This window comes from Zootoca vivipara, chromosome 9, assembly GCF_963506605.1.
Source record: "Zootoca vivipara chromosome 9, rZooViv1.1, whole genome shotgun sequence".
NCBI lineage: Eukaryota > Metazoa > Chordata > Lepidosauria > Squamata > Lacertidae > Zootoca > Zootoca vivipara.
Window position 1 is genome coordinate 25,951,469 of NC_083284.1, and position 17,412 is coordinate 25,968,880.

Below are 17,412 nucleotides of genomic sequence, written 5' to 3' on the forward strand. Positions count from 1 at the left end.
GCCTAAATGTAGAACTTTACATTTGCCCCTATTGAAATTCATTTTGTTAGTTTGAGCCCAGTTCTCCAATCTGTTAAGGTAATCTTGAATCCAAATTCTGTCTTCTGTGGCATTAGCTGCCCCTCCCAGTCTGGTGCCATCTGCTCAATCCCCCATCCATGTCATTTATCAGGATGTTGAGCAACAACGTGCCCAGGACAGAACCCTGCAGCACCCCACTTGTCACTTCTTTCCAGGATAATGTGGAACCATTTGGGTTTGGTCAGTCAATCATCTACAAATCCACTTAACATTTACCTTGTTCAACCCACATTTTACTAGCTTCTCTGCAAGAATATCATGAGGGACTTTGTCAAAAAGTCTTACTGAAATCAGCATTCCCTGATCTTTTGATAGATGTGCAGCCAGTGGTTTTACCACTGATGTCACACGTTGTTGGTCACATACTGCCACCAGGAGTCTGGCTGTTGCATTCCACACCAATTGGAGCTTCTGGCTCATGCTCAAGGGTAGCCCCCCATAGAGTGTGTTTCAGTAATCCAGCCGCAGAGTTCTGAATGCATGGACTACAGAGGTCATTGAGCCTTAAGTTCTATTCCATAGACTTCAATACTTAGTTGCAAGTAACTCTTGCTGAATTGTGTCCTACGGAGTTCATGGGTATGTTTGCAAATCTGTACAAAAACAACATCCAATATGACTTGGGTAAATTTATTTCCTTTTGTGAGCTTTCCTTCTGTCCCTTCATGTAGCAGTGTCTTTCAGAGTTGAGTTTACTTTAAACACAAATATTCTTTCCTCGTTTCTTTGCTCTCCGAGGTCTGGAGTCACCTAGGATGCACTCAGTTCTCTAAATCTTTCATAGACTTGTCTTTTGCTAACCGTCATGTTCAGTGGCAGAGAAGCCTTGCAAGTGCTTTGGGACAGGATGTTCTTCTGCAGCAAAGAGACGGTGCTGTCACAGCAAGTTTGCCAAATGGTTGTTAGGGCCTGCTTGCTTTTCAGCCTTAAATTAAGGCTTCTTCCACTGTTGATTTCATGTTATGCTTTTAAGGTCATCCATCGCCCTTTTAGTTCCCCCCTTGCCCAAACCTCCATAGCACTGTGTTTTTTACCCCTGTTTCAAAAGTAACCTGAGGCAACACAGGTATTCACCATGTATTGTTTTTACCATAAATGCATACAGACAGGAGGGGCAATTCCAAAACAGTGGAGAAAGAGATCGGTAGAAAATGCTTCTTCTCTTTCTTCTGCTTAAGAACTGGGGATTGGTATACATTGCTACAGCCACATGGAAGCTGCTAGGAAATAACTGCCCATAGGGATCGGGAGAGTGGCAGCTTATCGCTTTGGTTACCTGAATTCTGTAATGTCTCTTCATGCTGCATCCTCATAAGTGGTGATGGACCTTGAATGATACCATGTGATTTGAGTGACAGTTAGTTCCAAAGATACCCCTCACATTAAAGGCACATAAAGGGGGGGGGTTCATAGGTGAAGAATAATATATTCCATGGGCACAAGTGTTGGGTATGATAAACATTTCACTGTTTTTGCTTTTTTAAAGGATGGACTGACTCCACTTCACTGCGCTGCACGAAGTGGACACGACCAGGTTGTAGAACTGCTCCTAGAACGGGGTGCTCCACTGCTTGCTAGGACCAAGGTGGGTAACTTACAAGAGAAGAGAGCTTTGGCATTTGTCTGGTTTTGAAATATCAAGGTAGATTACAGTATTTATGCATAAAGCAGAAAATCTGGAATGTGAGTAAGTTGTGGTACAGACATATATGGCAATACTCTGCTGGATTCCTACACATAAAGACAAGCAGACTTTAACTCAGGCCACCACACACCAGCCTGGAGAATGAGGTCTAACTTAGATTGGTGCTTTTGTACTGTTCTTTATGCATAGGAATGCTTTTCTGCATTTTCTCCCACAACCAGGAAGGTGTTTGACAAAGTCACATGAGAATATATCAGGGGAACCTTGTTCAATTTACATTGCTGGAAATGTGGTAGACAGCAGGTTGGATCCAAATTAGGGATACAGGGGCATCCCTTGTTTGCCCTCCAAGGGTATGCCACTTTGCATGCATTCCAAGCAAATGTGCACATACCCTTGAAGGATGTGTACCGCTTCTAACCAAATAATTGGGCAATTCCTAGTCAGTGTGCTGTGTTTTTACTATTCCAGTAGGGTCTGCAAGTTATTTTGAAATCTTCTGCTGCAGCAATGGTGCTCACATTATTGGGTATAAATCAGTCATATCTATTAATTTCAATGGGCTCCATGTAAGACTAGCATTGGATACCACCCTGTAGAGTCTGATGCAGTTTTGAACTTTTGCCTTATGCAGAATGGACTCTCTCCGCTTCATATGGCTGCCCAAGGTGACCACGTGGAGTGTGTCAAACACCTACTGCAGCACAAAGCTCCTGTTGATGATGTCACGCTGGATTACTTGACTGCCCTCCATGTTGCTGCACACTGTGGCCACTATCGTGTCACCAAACTTCTGCTGGACAAGAGAGCAAATCCAAATGCTCGTGCTCTGGTAAACTTTTCCTGTACCTCTACTGGAAACACAAGGGGGGGTCTTTGGACATTCTCCTCCACACATGCAGTGATTGCATGGAAAGGACCCGGTGCTTACTGATCTCTACCCCTGATGTTACCATGCCTACTGCCTCTGCCCCCAGTCTCCATGCAGCTTGCATGGGCATTATGGGGGCAGGGACACTTGGACTATGGATGCCAGGGCTGAAGCCAGCAGGCACATGGTTCCCCTTCCTGCTCCACACATTCAGTGTTCATGTGGAGAGGGAGCATCTGCAGAGAGCCACAGTCACATGGATCCAGCTGCTTCTTGTGACTGTCTGAACTCTCCCCATTGCTCCCTGTAATAAAGGGGTACACGGTGCCTTCTGTATTGAAAGGAGTGTGTAGTGAGCTACGCAAATGACAATCTAATGGTTCTAATGTGTGATTCTAGACATTGCGGTCTCTGCCACTGTCTAATAATTCTAATTCAGTAGGTATGTTCACACTGTCTGAACTCACATTTGCTTGTAGGAGGTTGTAGCCTTTTTGAGGGGAGGCAAGGAAACTAGATCTATTAGCAGATGGCTTTGGGCTTCTCTTCCCCTCCCAACCCTCCTCCTCCCCACAAGCCTCCCTTGCCTCGCAGCAAACTATTTGTAAGGGCCACTCCATTTCAAAAATAGTTTGTATTATGGTGAACGTCAGTGGTTAAAAATAAACCCATCAAGTCAATGCAAGCCCCTTGTGTGTGTCCAAGCAGCTCTCTGAATTCTGGCCCAAGTTCTCTGCAGCGCATTAACCATCCTTGCAGCTGCCATATAGTCTCTTTAATATTTTACCACCATGGATTCTAAGGCTGCAATACAACCCTGTTTACACAGAAGTAACCATGAGTTGTCCATTAGGATTGCAGCCTAAGTAGACTCCATCCTATGCTGATTATTAATTGGCATTTAAAACAGGCTGTGTTTGAAATTCAGGTTTCCGGACTGTTAATGTAACTGGCATCAATTGGCTTATGGCTCAGACAGTTCAACTGATATGCCTTTCAAAAGGAAGAATGATGTTTGTATGGTGTATAATAGGTAAACAGTTGTTGTTGATGGCTATTCTCACAACTTTACTTGTATTATTTATTCTAGCTGGTTCACTCATAACTTAAAAGCAACTAAAATTGCAGTTAATTGACTAAAACAGTTCTGTCTGGAAACTACATAAAGAGAAGGATCTTCTTTCTTTTTTTGATGCTATGTGAACATTTGGTTTAACAGAAGCTGCTAATATCACTTCCCATCAGTTGTCATGTTTGCCTATTTCCAAAACAGGACTTTTTCTAGTCCTGTTTGCCTATTTCCAAAACAGGACTATTTCTGAACTATTTCTAGTTCAGAAATAGTTTATCTAAAAATTAAGCAGCTTCACAGTTAACATAAAAAATAAAAAATAAAAATATTTTTAAAATGGCACTTTAATTCTTAGTGTCCTCATTATTTACAGAATTCTGGTGCTTAGTGCTTCTTAAAAAGCCATTTGAATAGCACTGGCCTCCTGGTGGCACAAAGTAATACACACAACAGCAAGCCTTAATCAAAACCTTGTCACATACGGTATTGAGCTGCATACATCATAGCTGCCAAGTCTCCCGCTGAAAAATGCGGGATCAGCAGTGGCGCGGCACCGGAAGTCGCTTCTACGCATGTCCGGACATGCGTAGAAGCAACTTCTGGTGCCACGCTACCCATGTCTGGGCACCGGAAATCGGGCGGCACTGGCACCCAAAATGGAGCCTCCCTGGCAGGTAGGAAATCCAGGGGATTTACGGGATTTTTTTCCAATCTGGGCTGCCAGCGGGAAATGGTTTAAAATACAGGGGTTTCTCGCAAAAAACGGGAGACTTGGCAGCTATGGCATAATAGATACCTGTACATAATAATCCAACTTGCAACTTGAACTGAAAAAAAAGTTGCTTGTGTTGGCTTTCAGTTCATGGTGTCTTTACATGGTGCAACATCCGTGTTTTGGCATCCCACTTCAAATGTTACTTTTGGCATGCCAAATAGTGAATCTTGCAGGGAGTGGCAGAAGCGCATTGCTAACTCACCACAGGTTAAAGCTGCCAAGTGTCAGCCTGAGAAAGGGGTTGCTCATGCTTGCCCTGTCCCCAGAGGTCTGTGAGAGAAAAAGCCCTAGCATATAGCTGTATAAGAAAAGAGTCCTGTTCTCGATTTTTCTTGATAAACCAGATGACTCAGCTTTTATTTTTTATTTTTTTTATAAAACATACACACCCAATGTATGATTTCACATTTCCAAATGAAACAACAGATAATTCTGGTGTGTTTCAACAGATTTTTAAACTACAGTTGGTACCTCGAGTTACAAACGCCTCAGGTTACAAACGCTTCAGGTTACAAACTCTGCTCACCTGGAAGAGTTACCTCTAGTTGAGAACTTTGCCCCAGGATGAAAATGGAAATTGTGTGCCAGCGGCGCAGCAGCAGCAAGAGGCCCCATTAGCGAAAGCACGCCTCTAGTTAAGAACAGTTTCAGGTTAAGAACGGACCTCTGGAACGAATTAAGTTCATAACTAGAGGTACCACTGTATTAAATAACTGAACTTAGTCATTAGAGACCAATATCACACCTAAGCAAATTGTCAAACATAAGTGGCTTCAGTCAGGATTGGTGATATTTTTTCATTACCTTTTAGCAACTGTTAGAAAAAGAACAGCCAAGCAACAACAACATTCATTCTCTCTTCTCTAACACAGGCATTAATTAACTTAGAGTAAATCAGAGATGTGAAGAGATGCCCCCCTTTTCCCCCCTAATATTTAAAACAAAAAGAAGGGGGAAGTTATGGAGTATTTTCTTTTAAAATGGTTATAAGTTAAGGACTTTTCAAAATGCTATTTTAAAATCATAGTGCTGCAAATCATTTAGATCTAACATTCAAAGATAGTCATCTCAGTGATAATGATATTGTTCGTACTACATTTGACAAGACTGTTAAACAAACAACGCTCTCAGGGAATTGTATTATAGAAGACAGAATGGCTATTTGTTGTAGAGCTGAGCCAAAATTTCCCAGAATGAATTTTCCTTAAAAAAATTTTTTTTGTAAAAATTGGTTTATTTAATAATTGTTTAAGAATTCACGAACAGCTTAAAATAAAATATACTTAATATACAATATTTAAGTGGTGAACAGAAGTATTTAAGAATATGAAAAATCAATCATAAAACAAAATCAGGTGGCAAAATGAAAATCCTTCATTGCACATCCTCTGCAAACTGAAAACCAATAACAAATAAACTAGGGAAGGCCCGAGTAACAAAAAAAAGTCAGCAGCATGGATTTAAAGCACAAACTAGAAAGCGCCTGTCTAATCACCAAAGGAATAGAGTTCTATAATACTGGTGCAACCACACTAAAGGCTGCTGATGTTAATCACCACATACTGAGTGCATGTAGTGGCAAGGCAGTCTCAAAGATAACCAGGTTCTGAGTTGTTAGGACTTTATAAACGTAAGAGTAAAAGCCTAAACTTGGTCCAGTAGCATTTTATTTCACACACCCACACCCACACATGAGTGTTGCAAGAAAATTTCAAATACAAGTTGGCAAAGTCTGCATTTCACATCAAGCCCATTGTGCAGACATTATCATAAAATCCTTGATGCATAATGCTTTCTCTATATGCGCATCTATGTGGTTGTCTTATTTACACATTTGGGATAGCACTATTTTTTTCATGTGAAGAACACCACACACATTAAATTGCATATGGGACACATTTTGCATTTTCAAAAGGGCACTTTAGCTCCACACATTCTGTTTGGGCTGGGATTAAATGGGAATAAACTGGCCCTGGAGTATATGCTTTGTCAGTATGTCAGAACCTGACGTTACCGAAGAAAATCTGATAATCTAACGCTGTATGAGAACTGAGGGGTGCATGCTATAACTAACATGATTGTCTTTTGCACAGAATGGTTTTACTCCACTGCACATTGCTTGCAAGAAAAATCGCATTAAAGTCATGGAACTGCTGGTGAAATACGGGGCTTCTATCCAAGCTATAACAGAGGTAGAGAAATTTCCTAAAGAAGCATCTCTCCCCACTATTTCTTCCTTCTCTTAGTTCCACACTCTCCTTTTAAATAAATGAGGAAGATCCTAAAGGCGCTCTGCAGAGGAGTAAAATTGCTGTTGCTTTATTTCACAGTCGGGCCTTACACCAATACATGTGGCTGCATTTATGGGCCATTTGAACATAGTTCTCCTACTGCTGCAGAATGGAGCCTCTCCAGATGTCACTAACATTGTGAGTATGTCTTACATCTGAGTAATCATAGCTTTGCTGCACTGCCATTTGTGTTACCTAAAATGTTGCATTCGGGATTAATTTATTAAACTTCCTTATAAATCTGTCTTGCATAAATGCATACAAAAAGGGGGATGTGTTTTTCTTTCTTTTGCTCTTCTGTCTCTCTTTGGTTTAGTTATTTTTTTATATATAGATATATTTTTAACTTCTAGATAAAGAAAATCTTAAGTGTTTTAGATGCAATGTTGCTTTGAGCCTGTGTGGTGTACTGGTTAAAGTGTTGGACCCCACTTGGTCATAATACACACTGGGTCACCTTGGGCCAGTCACAGTCTCTCAGCCTAGCCTATCACACAGGGTTTTATGGGAATTAAATGGTCATGATGAGGAGAAGAACCACCTTGAGCTCCTTAGAGAAAAAGGTTTTATATAAATGCAATAGATTAATAAATTTCAGGTTCCTTGACTTAAAAAAAGTATTGGCAGACTTGACTTTACTATAGTAATAGGTGTTTGTGTACATATAAACAAACATATACTTCTAGCTACCATAAATAGTCTTCAAAATAAACTTTGATTTAAAAATGGGGTGCTCTTGAAAGAAAATAATTCATTCTAAACATGTTTACATGGAATTTAGTTGTTTTGAATTCATTGAGATTTAGTTCCTAGTAAATATAAGATTGCAGTCTAAATCTAATTGGGTTCAGATTCAACTTTTGCCTGTGCTGTTTTCCAAATGCTTAAATCATCCAAGTGTAAAGGCAAAATAGCCTGTTATAATATTTATTACTAACAATCAAGATGGCTTAAGTGAAGCCCATTCCTAATTCTGTATTTATACATACAGTTATTTTTGTCATGTATAATTTATTCATAGAAATTAAGTTAACAAAATTACAGCTGGGAAAATAACTAAGGAGCTTAAAACAGACGGTAAAAACATTTCAATGTGACTTTAAATACCTAATTACTGTATTGTTTGGTATCATCACTTAAACCTGACAGTTGAATCAGTTATTGTTTTCAGAAATCAAATTCAACTTGAATGGTCTGCAAAACTAAAAGTCTCCTGGAGATTCATGGAACCATTCTAATGTGAATAATACGTTTTGGATTATGGAAAGATCTGTAGAAACACTATGATACATCTGGAACTAGAAACAGAGAGGTTCTAGCAGGAAGTTGCAGGCTAAGTATAGCAGCTGACCTGAAATAAGCATAATCTTCTATGGCCATTTGCTTCTGTCCCCTCCCTACTCCTCTTCTTGTTGTGTGTCAGCTTTGATGCAGAGATCATGGTTTGGATCAAGCCATATGCTATTACATCCAAACCAGAGAAGTCTGGTACAATGCAAGCCAAGATCACCACATCAAAAGTCTTGCCTTATGGAGTAGGGAGGAGTGTGCAGTTAGAATGCTTGGGAATGGCTTAAGAAATACCGTACTTTTCCGTGTATAAGACTAGGTTTTTCCCTTTAAAAAATAATGTCCAAAATTTGGGGGCATCTTATGCACGGATAGATCTCCTCCCATTTTCTTAAATCGGAGTCCCCCAAAATTGGGAGTGTCTTATACATGGGGGCATCTTATAGACAGAAAAATACGGTAATTATTAATAAATCTGTGAATGCACACCTTAAATGCAAACTATGCCTGAAGAGATAGTTTTGTTCCATGTCTCCAGGCAAGAGTATTTAGCAGGAGTGTAGGGAAAGGGAAAGGACCCCTGGGCGGTTAAGTCCAGTCAAACTTGACTATGGGGTGTGGCGCTCATCTCACTTGGCCGAGGAAGCCGGCGTTTGTCCTCAGACAGCTTTCCGGGTCATGTGGTCAGCATGACTAAACCGGAGTAGTCATGGTTGGAATAGCTATTAATCAACTTTAGGGAGCTTACCTGGATGAGCGATACCCTTGTATTTCCTGTGTGGGAGATTCTTTTGGGGAGGGGATTTGTTCATTAACATAGTTTAGGCCAGGCATGGCCAAACTTGGCCCTCTGGCTGTTTTGGGACTACAACTCCCACCATCCCTACCTAACATGACCAGTGGTCAGGGATGATGGAAATTGTAGTCCCAATGCTGAACCATAGCAGCCAGCATAGTAGTGGGCATCCCAATCTCACATACATCAGTGGGGTGGGACGGGAGTGCTCACCTGACTGCCATGGAAGCATGGAAGCATGGAAGTTAGGCATTGGGTGTTTGGGTTTGGAGTCCTGAACACAAAATGCCTGTGTTAGCTATGCAAAGAGAAATTTTATCAGTGTTCTTCATATGTTTATTCTAAGCCCAGGCTGCTTGTACAGGGTGGTTCCTTTTTGTATAAAGTCCCCTTTTTACTTTGTTCCCGTAACCAAGTTCCCTCTTGTGTGACCTAAGTGTGCTCAACCTGGGACCAGAGAGATGACCTAGTCATGTTGTGTCCTGTCAACTGAATTATAGTCTCTTCATCAGGGGGTTATATATTGCTGGTTGTGAGCAGGGTTATTCCTCTCCTGTCCACAACTCCACCCTGTTTGGGCTGCTGGTAGAGACAAGATTGAGGTGGAGGCGGGTGGGGCAAAGCAGAACTCAGGCTGGGTACGGGGTGAGGTTCAGGCTAGATACTGGACTGGGCAGTTCAAGGTGAGGGGAAGGGTCCCTGCTGGATGCAGGGCTCAGACTGTGCTCTAGAAACATACCACTTCAATGTTACTTCAGCAAGGAGCAAACTGAGACTCAGCTCTATATAGAAGCAGCAATAGGTGCATCCTTAGTGTTAGTCCCAAAGCAGAAAGGTGCTGCTTTGATTAGATTAAAGGGGGCCCAACCACCCCTGTCCTCCTTCTGGGTCTTCAATGATGTCACCATAAGTCCAAGAACAGCAGCACCAGGTTCTCTGGCTGGAGAGATAGTGCCACCTCCCCCCGATTGGTGAAGATTAATCTACCCTCTTGTTTCTAGATATATGCCCCTCAAAGACATGCTCAGCAGTGGCATTTTAGGAGGAATTGCTACATAGAATCATGGTTGGAAGCAGTGGGGGTTTTTTCAGGGGGTACTCAATGGTATGGAGTAGAGGCACTGTTTTTGGTTGTTGTTAAAAATGGTGACACTTACTGTAACAACTTTGTGGTGAGTACCAGCACCTATTTTTCTAGGGGGAAAGCAGTGGTTGGAAGGGACCCTGAGGGTTATCTAGTTTAACCCCCTACAATGCAGGAAACTCAATGCATGGTCCTCCATCCAATTTGAAACCATATTGGATCTTGCTTAGCTTTGCAAATATGCCAACACTTTTATTCCTGCACCACCAGCAGGACATTCATCACTCATGTTCTGCCTCCATGGTCAGAGGCATTGCCGTCAATTACCAGTTGCTGGAGATCACAGAGCTCTTGTACTCATGTTGCAGACTTTCTTCAGGCATCTGGTTGACCAATGGGAGAACAGGATGCTGGGCTAGACGGGCCATTAGCCAAATCCAGCATAGTTTTCTTATGTTCTTCCTAGCTTTGCATGAGTGACATTTTGGATATTAGGAGTAGAGGCCTTGCTTCCATTACACTGAACATTGACCAATATGAATGAAGCTAATAAGGTTTTCATTCGGGTGGCTAATACATCGAAAAATCTGGGGTTGTTGTTTTTTTCAGCGTGGTGAAACTGCATTACATATGGCTGCTCGCGCAGGACAGGTGGAAGTGGTGCGCTGCCTCCTGAGGAATGGTGCACTAGTTGACGCCCGAGCAAGGGTATGTGTTTTCACCTTTGTTACAAAAGCAGAAGAGTTTCTAAGTGTGCTATCTACACGTCGTTCCCCCCACCCCCCATGCCCAGCCCTTGGGTCATTTTGTAGATTTATTTGTAGTGGTGGTGGTGGTGGGGAGTTCCGTATGTATCTACCTTTTGAACACATCTAGAATAATTATTTGAAACTGGGGGAAATGAGGCTTCACCTTTAATAACAACAGTCCCACTCTAACTTCTGTCCTGCTTTGAGTTGTAGGAGGAACAGACTCCATTGCATATTGCCTCTCGCTTGGGTAAAACAGAAATTGTCCAGCTGTTGCTGCAGCACATGGCACACCCAGATGCTGCAACTACTAATGGGTATACACCGCTGCACATCTCTGCCCGAGAAGGTCAAGTTGATGTAGCATCAGTTCTTTTGGAAGCAGGTGCAGCACACTCTTTGGCTACCAAGGTAAAATCTGATGTTTTGGTATGAACAGTCCTATAGTGAGCTGGCTAATGCTAGTATTGAACTTCCATTAAGTCTTCATCAAGTCTCTACCTGTAGATCAGGAATAAGGGTGCTTGCTTAATTTGACAGCTGTGAATTCTGATATGAACTGACCTGATACACACCTTACAATTTGGAACTGACAGCACAGTTCTAGAAGTTCCAATCATCTGAAAGGTATAGAGCAGGTCAGGTCATATCAGAATTCACAACCATCAAATTAAGCAAGCATCCTTATTCCCATACAACAGATAGAGAGATCTGATGAGGAGAGATGAGAGTTTGATGAAGTGCTTGGTGTCTACTCAGAAGTAAGGCCGATTGAGGGCAATGGGTCTTACTCTCTGAAAATTGCTAGCATCAAAATATATTTAGAAATGTGTATTTTGATTATGGATGGGAGAGAAATTTAATTCCATTTCATTTAAGGCCAAAGCTACCCAATTTACACCTTCCAATACAATATAAGAACCAAAACACAGCCAATCTTCAAAATTCCAGTTCTCCGAATTTTGCAATGCAGTTCTTCAGACAAGTAATGTATAGAAAATTGCATGTACTAAAATAAAAGTGTACATTAAAATGCATATATATTAGTGAAAGTAACATACAAAATGCTTTACTATTAGGGAAAATATACTTTGTAAATTTTTGTGTATATTGGAAGAAATTCACATTAAAATTCAGGTGAATTTTCTTGAGGGTCTTATTTTCTTTTTTAAAAAAAACCCCACAAACTGATGTGGAAATGTGGGAAACTGAAGATGGAAAAATCAAAAACAGGGAGAAACTGAAATTAATAGATTCATTCATCCCAAATATTGAGAAGAAAAGTAGATTTAAAAGTGAATTTTTGTGCAGGTTCTGAAAAAAATGCAGAAAAAGTGGAAATAGGATAGCAAGGGCTTCTTTGTGATACAAGAGTACATGAACCAGAAGTAGCCTGATTTGTACATCTCTGAATATGAATAACAGTAGAGCTATAGTTAAGTTAGAAGTGGTTGGCACCGTGGGGCGGTGTCCTTCTGACACCGGTGTCACTGCTTATCTGGACAGGGCGAGGCAGTAGTCAGATCAGGGATGCCCAGGTGCACCAATGGATAGAGTTCATTGCCTCCATTGTTGTTGTGCCTGCACAGTCCTGATCTCACTGCTACCATGCCCAGTCACCACTCAGGTAAGTAGTAATGGTGTTGGCATCGAGAGAGTGATTCTGCAGTGCCACTCCCGAGTTAGACCAAAGTAAATTCTCCAAAAGCAGTCTTCCCTCCAGACATTTCAGTGGCCATGAGTTGGAATCCAAAAAGTATGGAGGGCACCAGCTTGAGGAAACCTCATTGTAAGCACTGTAAAGTAAAAGCAGTTTAATATTTAAATTAATTTAAATATTTAATATTTAAAAGCACATTTAATATGTGCATAAACTGAGTGACATCTGATAGAGCTACCGTTGCCATATTACCTTGTTTGCCTTAGCATATTACTTTCTAAGTGCCGGCACAGTGATTCAGAGCAAGAGGTGTTTGATCACAGGCAGATGATTATTAAGACAACTAAAATACATGGGGTGTGTGTGTGTATGATTTGTATTCAGATGATTAATTCTTAAGGAGCTGCTTGATTTAGACCCGATGAGTTATTTAAGTAGCTGCGTTCATTGTTCTCTAGTAAAGAATATGGGTTGTTACAAAAGAGGGTGCGCCGCCCAGTACGGAAATTGGAGGTGAAATGGTTTTACCTCAGTTAAAAGAAGTGAAAACATTTTGAAGATATGACATCTGTTCAAGTTTATTAATATTCCACACACCTTCAAAGTTGACATGAGAAATATGTACAGGAACCTGCTGATAGATAAGATAAGATAAGATATCTTTATTGTCATTGTCCCCTTGCGGGAACAACGAAATTACTTGGTTGCAACATCCACTCAGATAAAGCATTCCGCATAATCCAAAATTACAAAAACCTAATTAAAAACAGTAAATATAATACAAAATAACAAGTAAAATAAGATGACTTCAAAGTCCAGGCTTTCCATTTAAGGCCAAAATTGCTCTAGAGAAGAAACTGTTCCTGAGACGGCTCGTTCTTGCCTGCATTGTTCTATATCTCCGTCCCGATGGCAGGAGCTGAAAGAAATGGTGACCAGGGTGCGTTGGATCTCTTGATATATCTAGTGCTTTTTTATGGCACCTGGTGGTGTAAATTTGTTCTAAGGTGGTGAGTGAGCAGCCAATAATGCTCTCTGCTGTTTTAATAATTCTACACAGCCCTGCTCTATCCTGGGAAGTACAGCTTCCGTACCACACACATAAACCGTACGTGAGCACGCTTTGTATGGCACAGTGATAGAAGGCAAGCAGCAGCTTTTGTGGAAGATGGTTTTTCCTTAAAATTTCCCAATTTAGTTATCAGACGTCGCGGTAGAATGGTATTGAATGCCAAGCTGAAATCTACAAAAAGCATATTGCATATAAAATTCCTATTGCCAAATCCACAAATTGTTCTTTTCAGACTCCTGGGAGTTTAGGAAATAGTTAGGGGGTACAGTGAAGGCAGTTGCTGAGAAGGCATATCTCAAAGCAAAATTGAGTGCATGCGCAAATACTGCATGTCAGGTACTGCATATATACAGTATACACACCCCCAACTCACATATTTCAACATGTATTTGGTAAGTGGGGTGTCTTAATTTTGTAAGCTGTGTTCATTTACTTTTTGCAAAAAGAACAAAAGAAAGGTGTCTATAATAACTCCAGATAATAATAATAAAATAATAATTCTCAAAGCAGCTTACAAAAAACTGAAACATGCAATATACAAATTTCAAAATATAAATTAAACTTCAGGTTAGAACATTAGAACAACATTGATGGTGCAAAGGCCTCCTGAAATAAAACTGTTTCACCTGGCACCTGAAACTTAGCAGACATAATGCGAGCATGGGATATTTCCTTTTAGGGGTGGAAATACGTCGCAAATTGGGAAATATGCTATGGACCCTTGGGAAGTTATGATTAATTATTTTTTCAGTTCCTTTAATGATAAAATTTGATTTTAATTTGAGGGCTAAGCAGTTACTGCATTGAAAATATGTAGAGATTGTTCTTTAAAACCAAGTAATTAAGATTATATTGATGTTTTTGGTTTTTTCCACCTGTACATTTTTAGAAAGGATTCACACCACTGCATGTGGCAGCTAAATATGGAAGCATTGATGTGGCGAAACTCCTGCTGCAGCGTCGTGCATCTCCTGATTCATCTGGAAAGGTAGGAATTGGTGTCTGAATTTGCTTTTTTCAGTCAATACTGTTAATAATTTTCCATTGCAGTTATTAGAAGTAGCTTTTATTTATATATTAGTTTGTTTATACATTAACATAAATAAAATGCAACTGATGATTCCCAAGAGTGTCATAGATTAATTTTTGACACCAAAAAGGAATTGTATGCGCAGGAGTGTGGTTAACAAACACTGAAATATCATAAGCATTGCAGAAAACAAATCTGAAATATTAGTCAATTAATGACATGCAGTTGACAGACATATTTTATTCCACAATTGTAGAATTAGGCAACAAATCAGGAACTTATATGGGGAAATGGTCAAGAGACTCAGGGCAGGAATTAAATACAGCAGAAAGTAGCTGGAAAGGGGTTGATTTTTTTTAAGCAAGAATGATATCCATAATTCTGAAATTATTATTTTTTTAAGCTTTTAATCAATAGTATCTAACTCCATATAAACTAAGTCTAATCTATCCAAATACACAAAGCAGTTCTTGGAGCTGTAATAACCTTCAAGCAGATTTCATGCACGCATCTTAAAGGTAAAGGTAAAGGTACCCCTGACTATTAAATCCAGTTGCGGACAACTCTGGGGTTGCGGCGCTCATCTCGCTTTATGGGCCGAGGGAGCTGGTGTTTGTCCCCAGACAGCTGCTGGTCATGTGGCCAGCATGACAAAGCCGCCTCTGGCGAACCAGAGCAGTGCACGGCAATGCCGTTTACCTTCCCACTGGAGCGGTACCTATTTATCAACTTGCACTTTGACGTGCTTTCGAACTGCTAGGTGGCAGGAGCTGGGACCAAGCAACTGGAGGTCACCCTATCACGGGGATTCGAACCGCCGACCTTCTGATCGGCAAGCCCTAGGTTCAGTGGTTTAGACCACAGCGCCACCCATGTCCCCATGAACTAGGGCAATTTAAATTAATTTTTTAATAGCCTATCCCCTTTCAAAGCAAAGCCCCTTAACTAATGATTTCTTTAATGCCCTTTCTGTTCCTAAGCAACTTTTCTAATATGAAAATAATTCACCCTGAGTTCAATGTTTATGTTGTGCTGTTATCAGTCAATCGCTTCTTATTTAACATAACTCCCCCAGAGTGGCTGGGGGAACCCGGCCAGATGGGCGGGGTATAAATAATAAATTATTATTATTATTATTATTATTATGTTGTTTTGTAATGTAACGGTAGCTTGAAGCAGAGCTAACCATCACTTAATGCCATAACATAAACCCGCCCTTTCCAGAATGGCCTCACCCCCCTCCATGTTGCTGCTCATTACGACAACCAGAAGGTGGCCCTACTGTTGCTGGAGAAAGGTTCTTCCCCCCATGCTACTGCCAAGGTGAGATTTCCCATTCCATTCAAGAATGTTTCCTTGGAGTTCTGACAGTATAGGTGATGCTTATCTGTTTTTATCTAAGAAATAATTAGTTACATTAAAATTGCATACTGTCTAACAGAAGTAAACCTTTAAGCTTTAGGGGGAAATCTCCAGCGACGGACAGGATTTAAGAAAAGTCATTGCATGGTCCTGTTCTTGAATAATGTGCAAACCTTTGAGGATTTCACTACTAACTGGTGTCACAAAAATATCCCATGCTGCTGTGCTCTGACACAAGAATCCCTGACTGATATCTTGCTTGCTGAAGAATATTCCTCCCTTAGGTGGAAGATTTAGACTCAGTAAAAGCAAGAGAAGAATGGTCATTTTCTGGAGAAATAATGCATTGATATTTTTGTGAAAGAAAGCAGACATTACAAATAGATATTAATTCAAAGCAACTGGTTTTTAGAATGGATATACCCCTCTACATATTGCTGCTAAGAAGAATCAGATGCAAATAGCCACAACCCTGCTGAACTATGGAGCAGAGACCAATATTTTGACCAAACAAGGAGTGACTCCACTTCACCTGGCCTCTCAGGAAGGTCATGCTGACCTGGTGAACTTACTTTTGGAGAAAGGAGCTAATATCCACGTGGCCACAAAGGTAATGCCTTCTTGTTACTGGAAATAAATCCACTTAATGCTATCTAGAAAATGAAAGAAGGGATAGTATTGTCACACAGTTAACAGAAAAATATTATTGTATGTTAAATATGCAGAAACAGATAAATATGTTTCTACCACGATAAAATCTGGATAGTAGAAGCTTTCTAAAACACTAACTTGCTTGGTTTTTGGTCCCATACAGTTCTCATAGCCTGGTTCTCTGCCTATAGAATAACAGAGGAGGTTTTTCATGCATTTATTCTGTTGGTGCTGTGATGTTGTTGGCGTGACTTGTGTAGGGAGATCTGTTCTTGGAAGCTTTCGTTCATTCCTGAGAGAAAGGCCCCAAAGGATGGTGATGGACGTTTGCTCATTGCCCTCATAGGATGTTCTTCTCCTGTTCAATATGTGTATGAGGCCCCTGGCCATAGCATTCAGTGCTATCATTTCTCTCATGATATCCATCTCTACCTTTGACATTCATCTTCTTCAGATCTACACTTGCTGCTCTTTCATTTTGGGCCATAATTGGGGCTTGGCTGTGAGTGAGCTTCCTAGAATTAAATCTAGTCATGGTGGATGTGATAGACAGAATGATAGTTGGCAGTCTTTCTGACTTGTAAGTAGTTACAGGTAGGTAGCCGTGTTGGTCTGAGTCGAAGCAAAATAAAAAAATTCCTTCAGTAGCACCTTAAAGACCAACTAAGTTTATATTTTGGTATGAGCTTTCGTGTGCATGCACACTTCTTCAGATACACTAGAAACAGAAGTGTCAGACTCTATATATATACAGAGGGTGGTGGGGGTGGGTGGGAATGGGTGGTGGGCTGATGGGAGTGGTAAACCTGGAGATGGCTGTTAATGGCTGCTGATGGCTGCAATTAGCCATTAACAACCATCTCCAGGTTTACCACTCCCATCAGCCCACCACCCATTCCCACCCACCCCCACCACCCTCTGTATATATATAGGGTCTGACACTTCTGTTTCTAGTGTATCTGAAGAAGTGTGCATGCACACGA

General features: G+C 40.8%; 1 protein-coding gene across 50 annotated transcripts in view; it reads left to right on the plus strand.

The window, feature by feature from the left end:
* Window positions 1-17,412, plus strand: part of ANK2 (ankyrin 2) — a 310,153-nt gene that overhangs the window by 220,040 nt on the left and 72,701 nt on the right. For 48 of the 50 annotated variants that reach the window (XM_060278521.1, XM_060278531.1, XM_060278530.1 and 45 more), the window contains 9 exons: window positions 1,568-1,666; window positions 2,361-2,558; window positions 6,538-6,636; window positions 6,775-6,873; window positions 10,515-10,613; window positions 10,868-11,065; window positions 14,276-14,374; window positions 15,641-15,739; window positions 16,191-16,388. In XM_060278521.1, coding sequence (XP_060134504.1) covers window positions 1,568-1,666; window positions 2,361-2,558; window positions 6,538-6,636; window positions 6,775-6,873; window positions 10,515-10,613; window positions 10,868-11,065; window positions 14,276-14,374; window positions 15,641-15,739; window positions 16,191-16,388 — 1,188 coding nt within the window. The remainder of the gene's footprint in view (window positions 1-1,567; window positions 1,667-2,360; window positions 2,559-6,537; window positions 6,637-6,774; window positions 6,874-10,514; window positions 10,614-10,867; window positions 11,066-14,275; window positions 14,375-15,640; window positions 15,740-16,190; window positions 16,389-17,412) is intronic. The other 2 variants (XM_060278528.1, XM_060278527.1) reach the window with 2 other exon arrangements.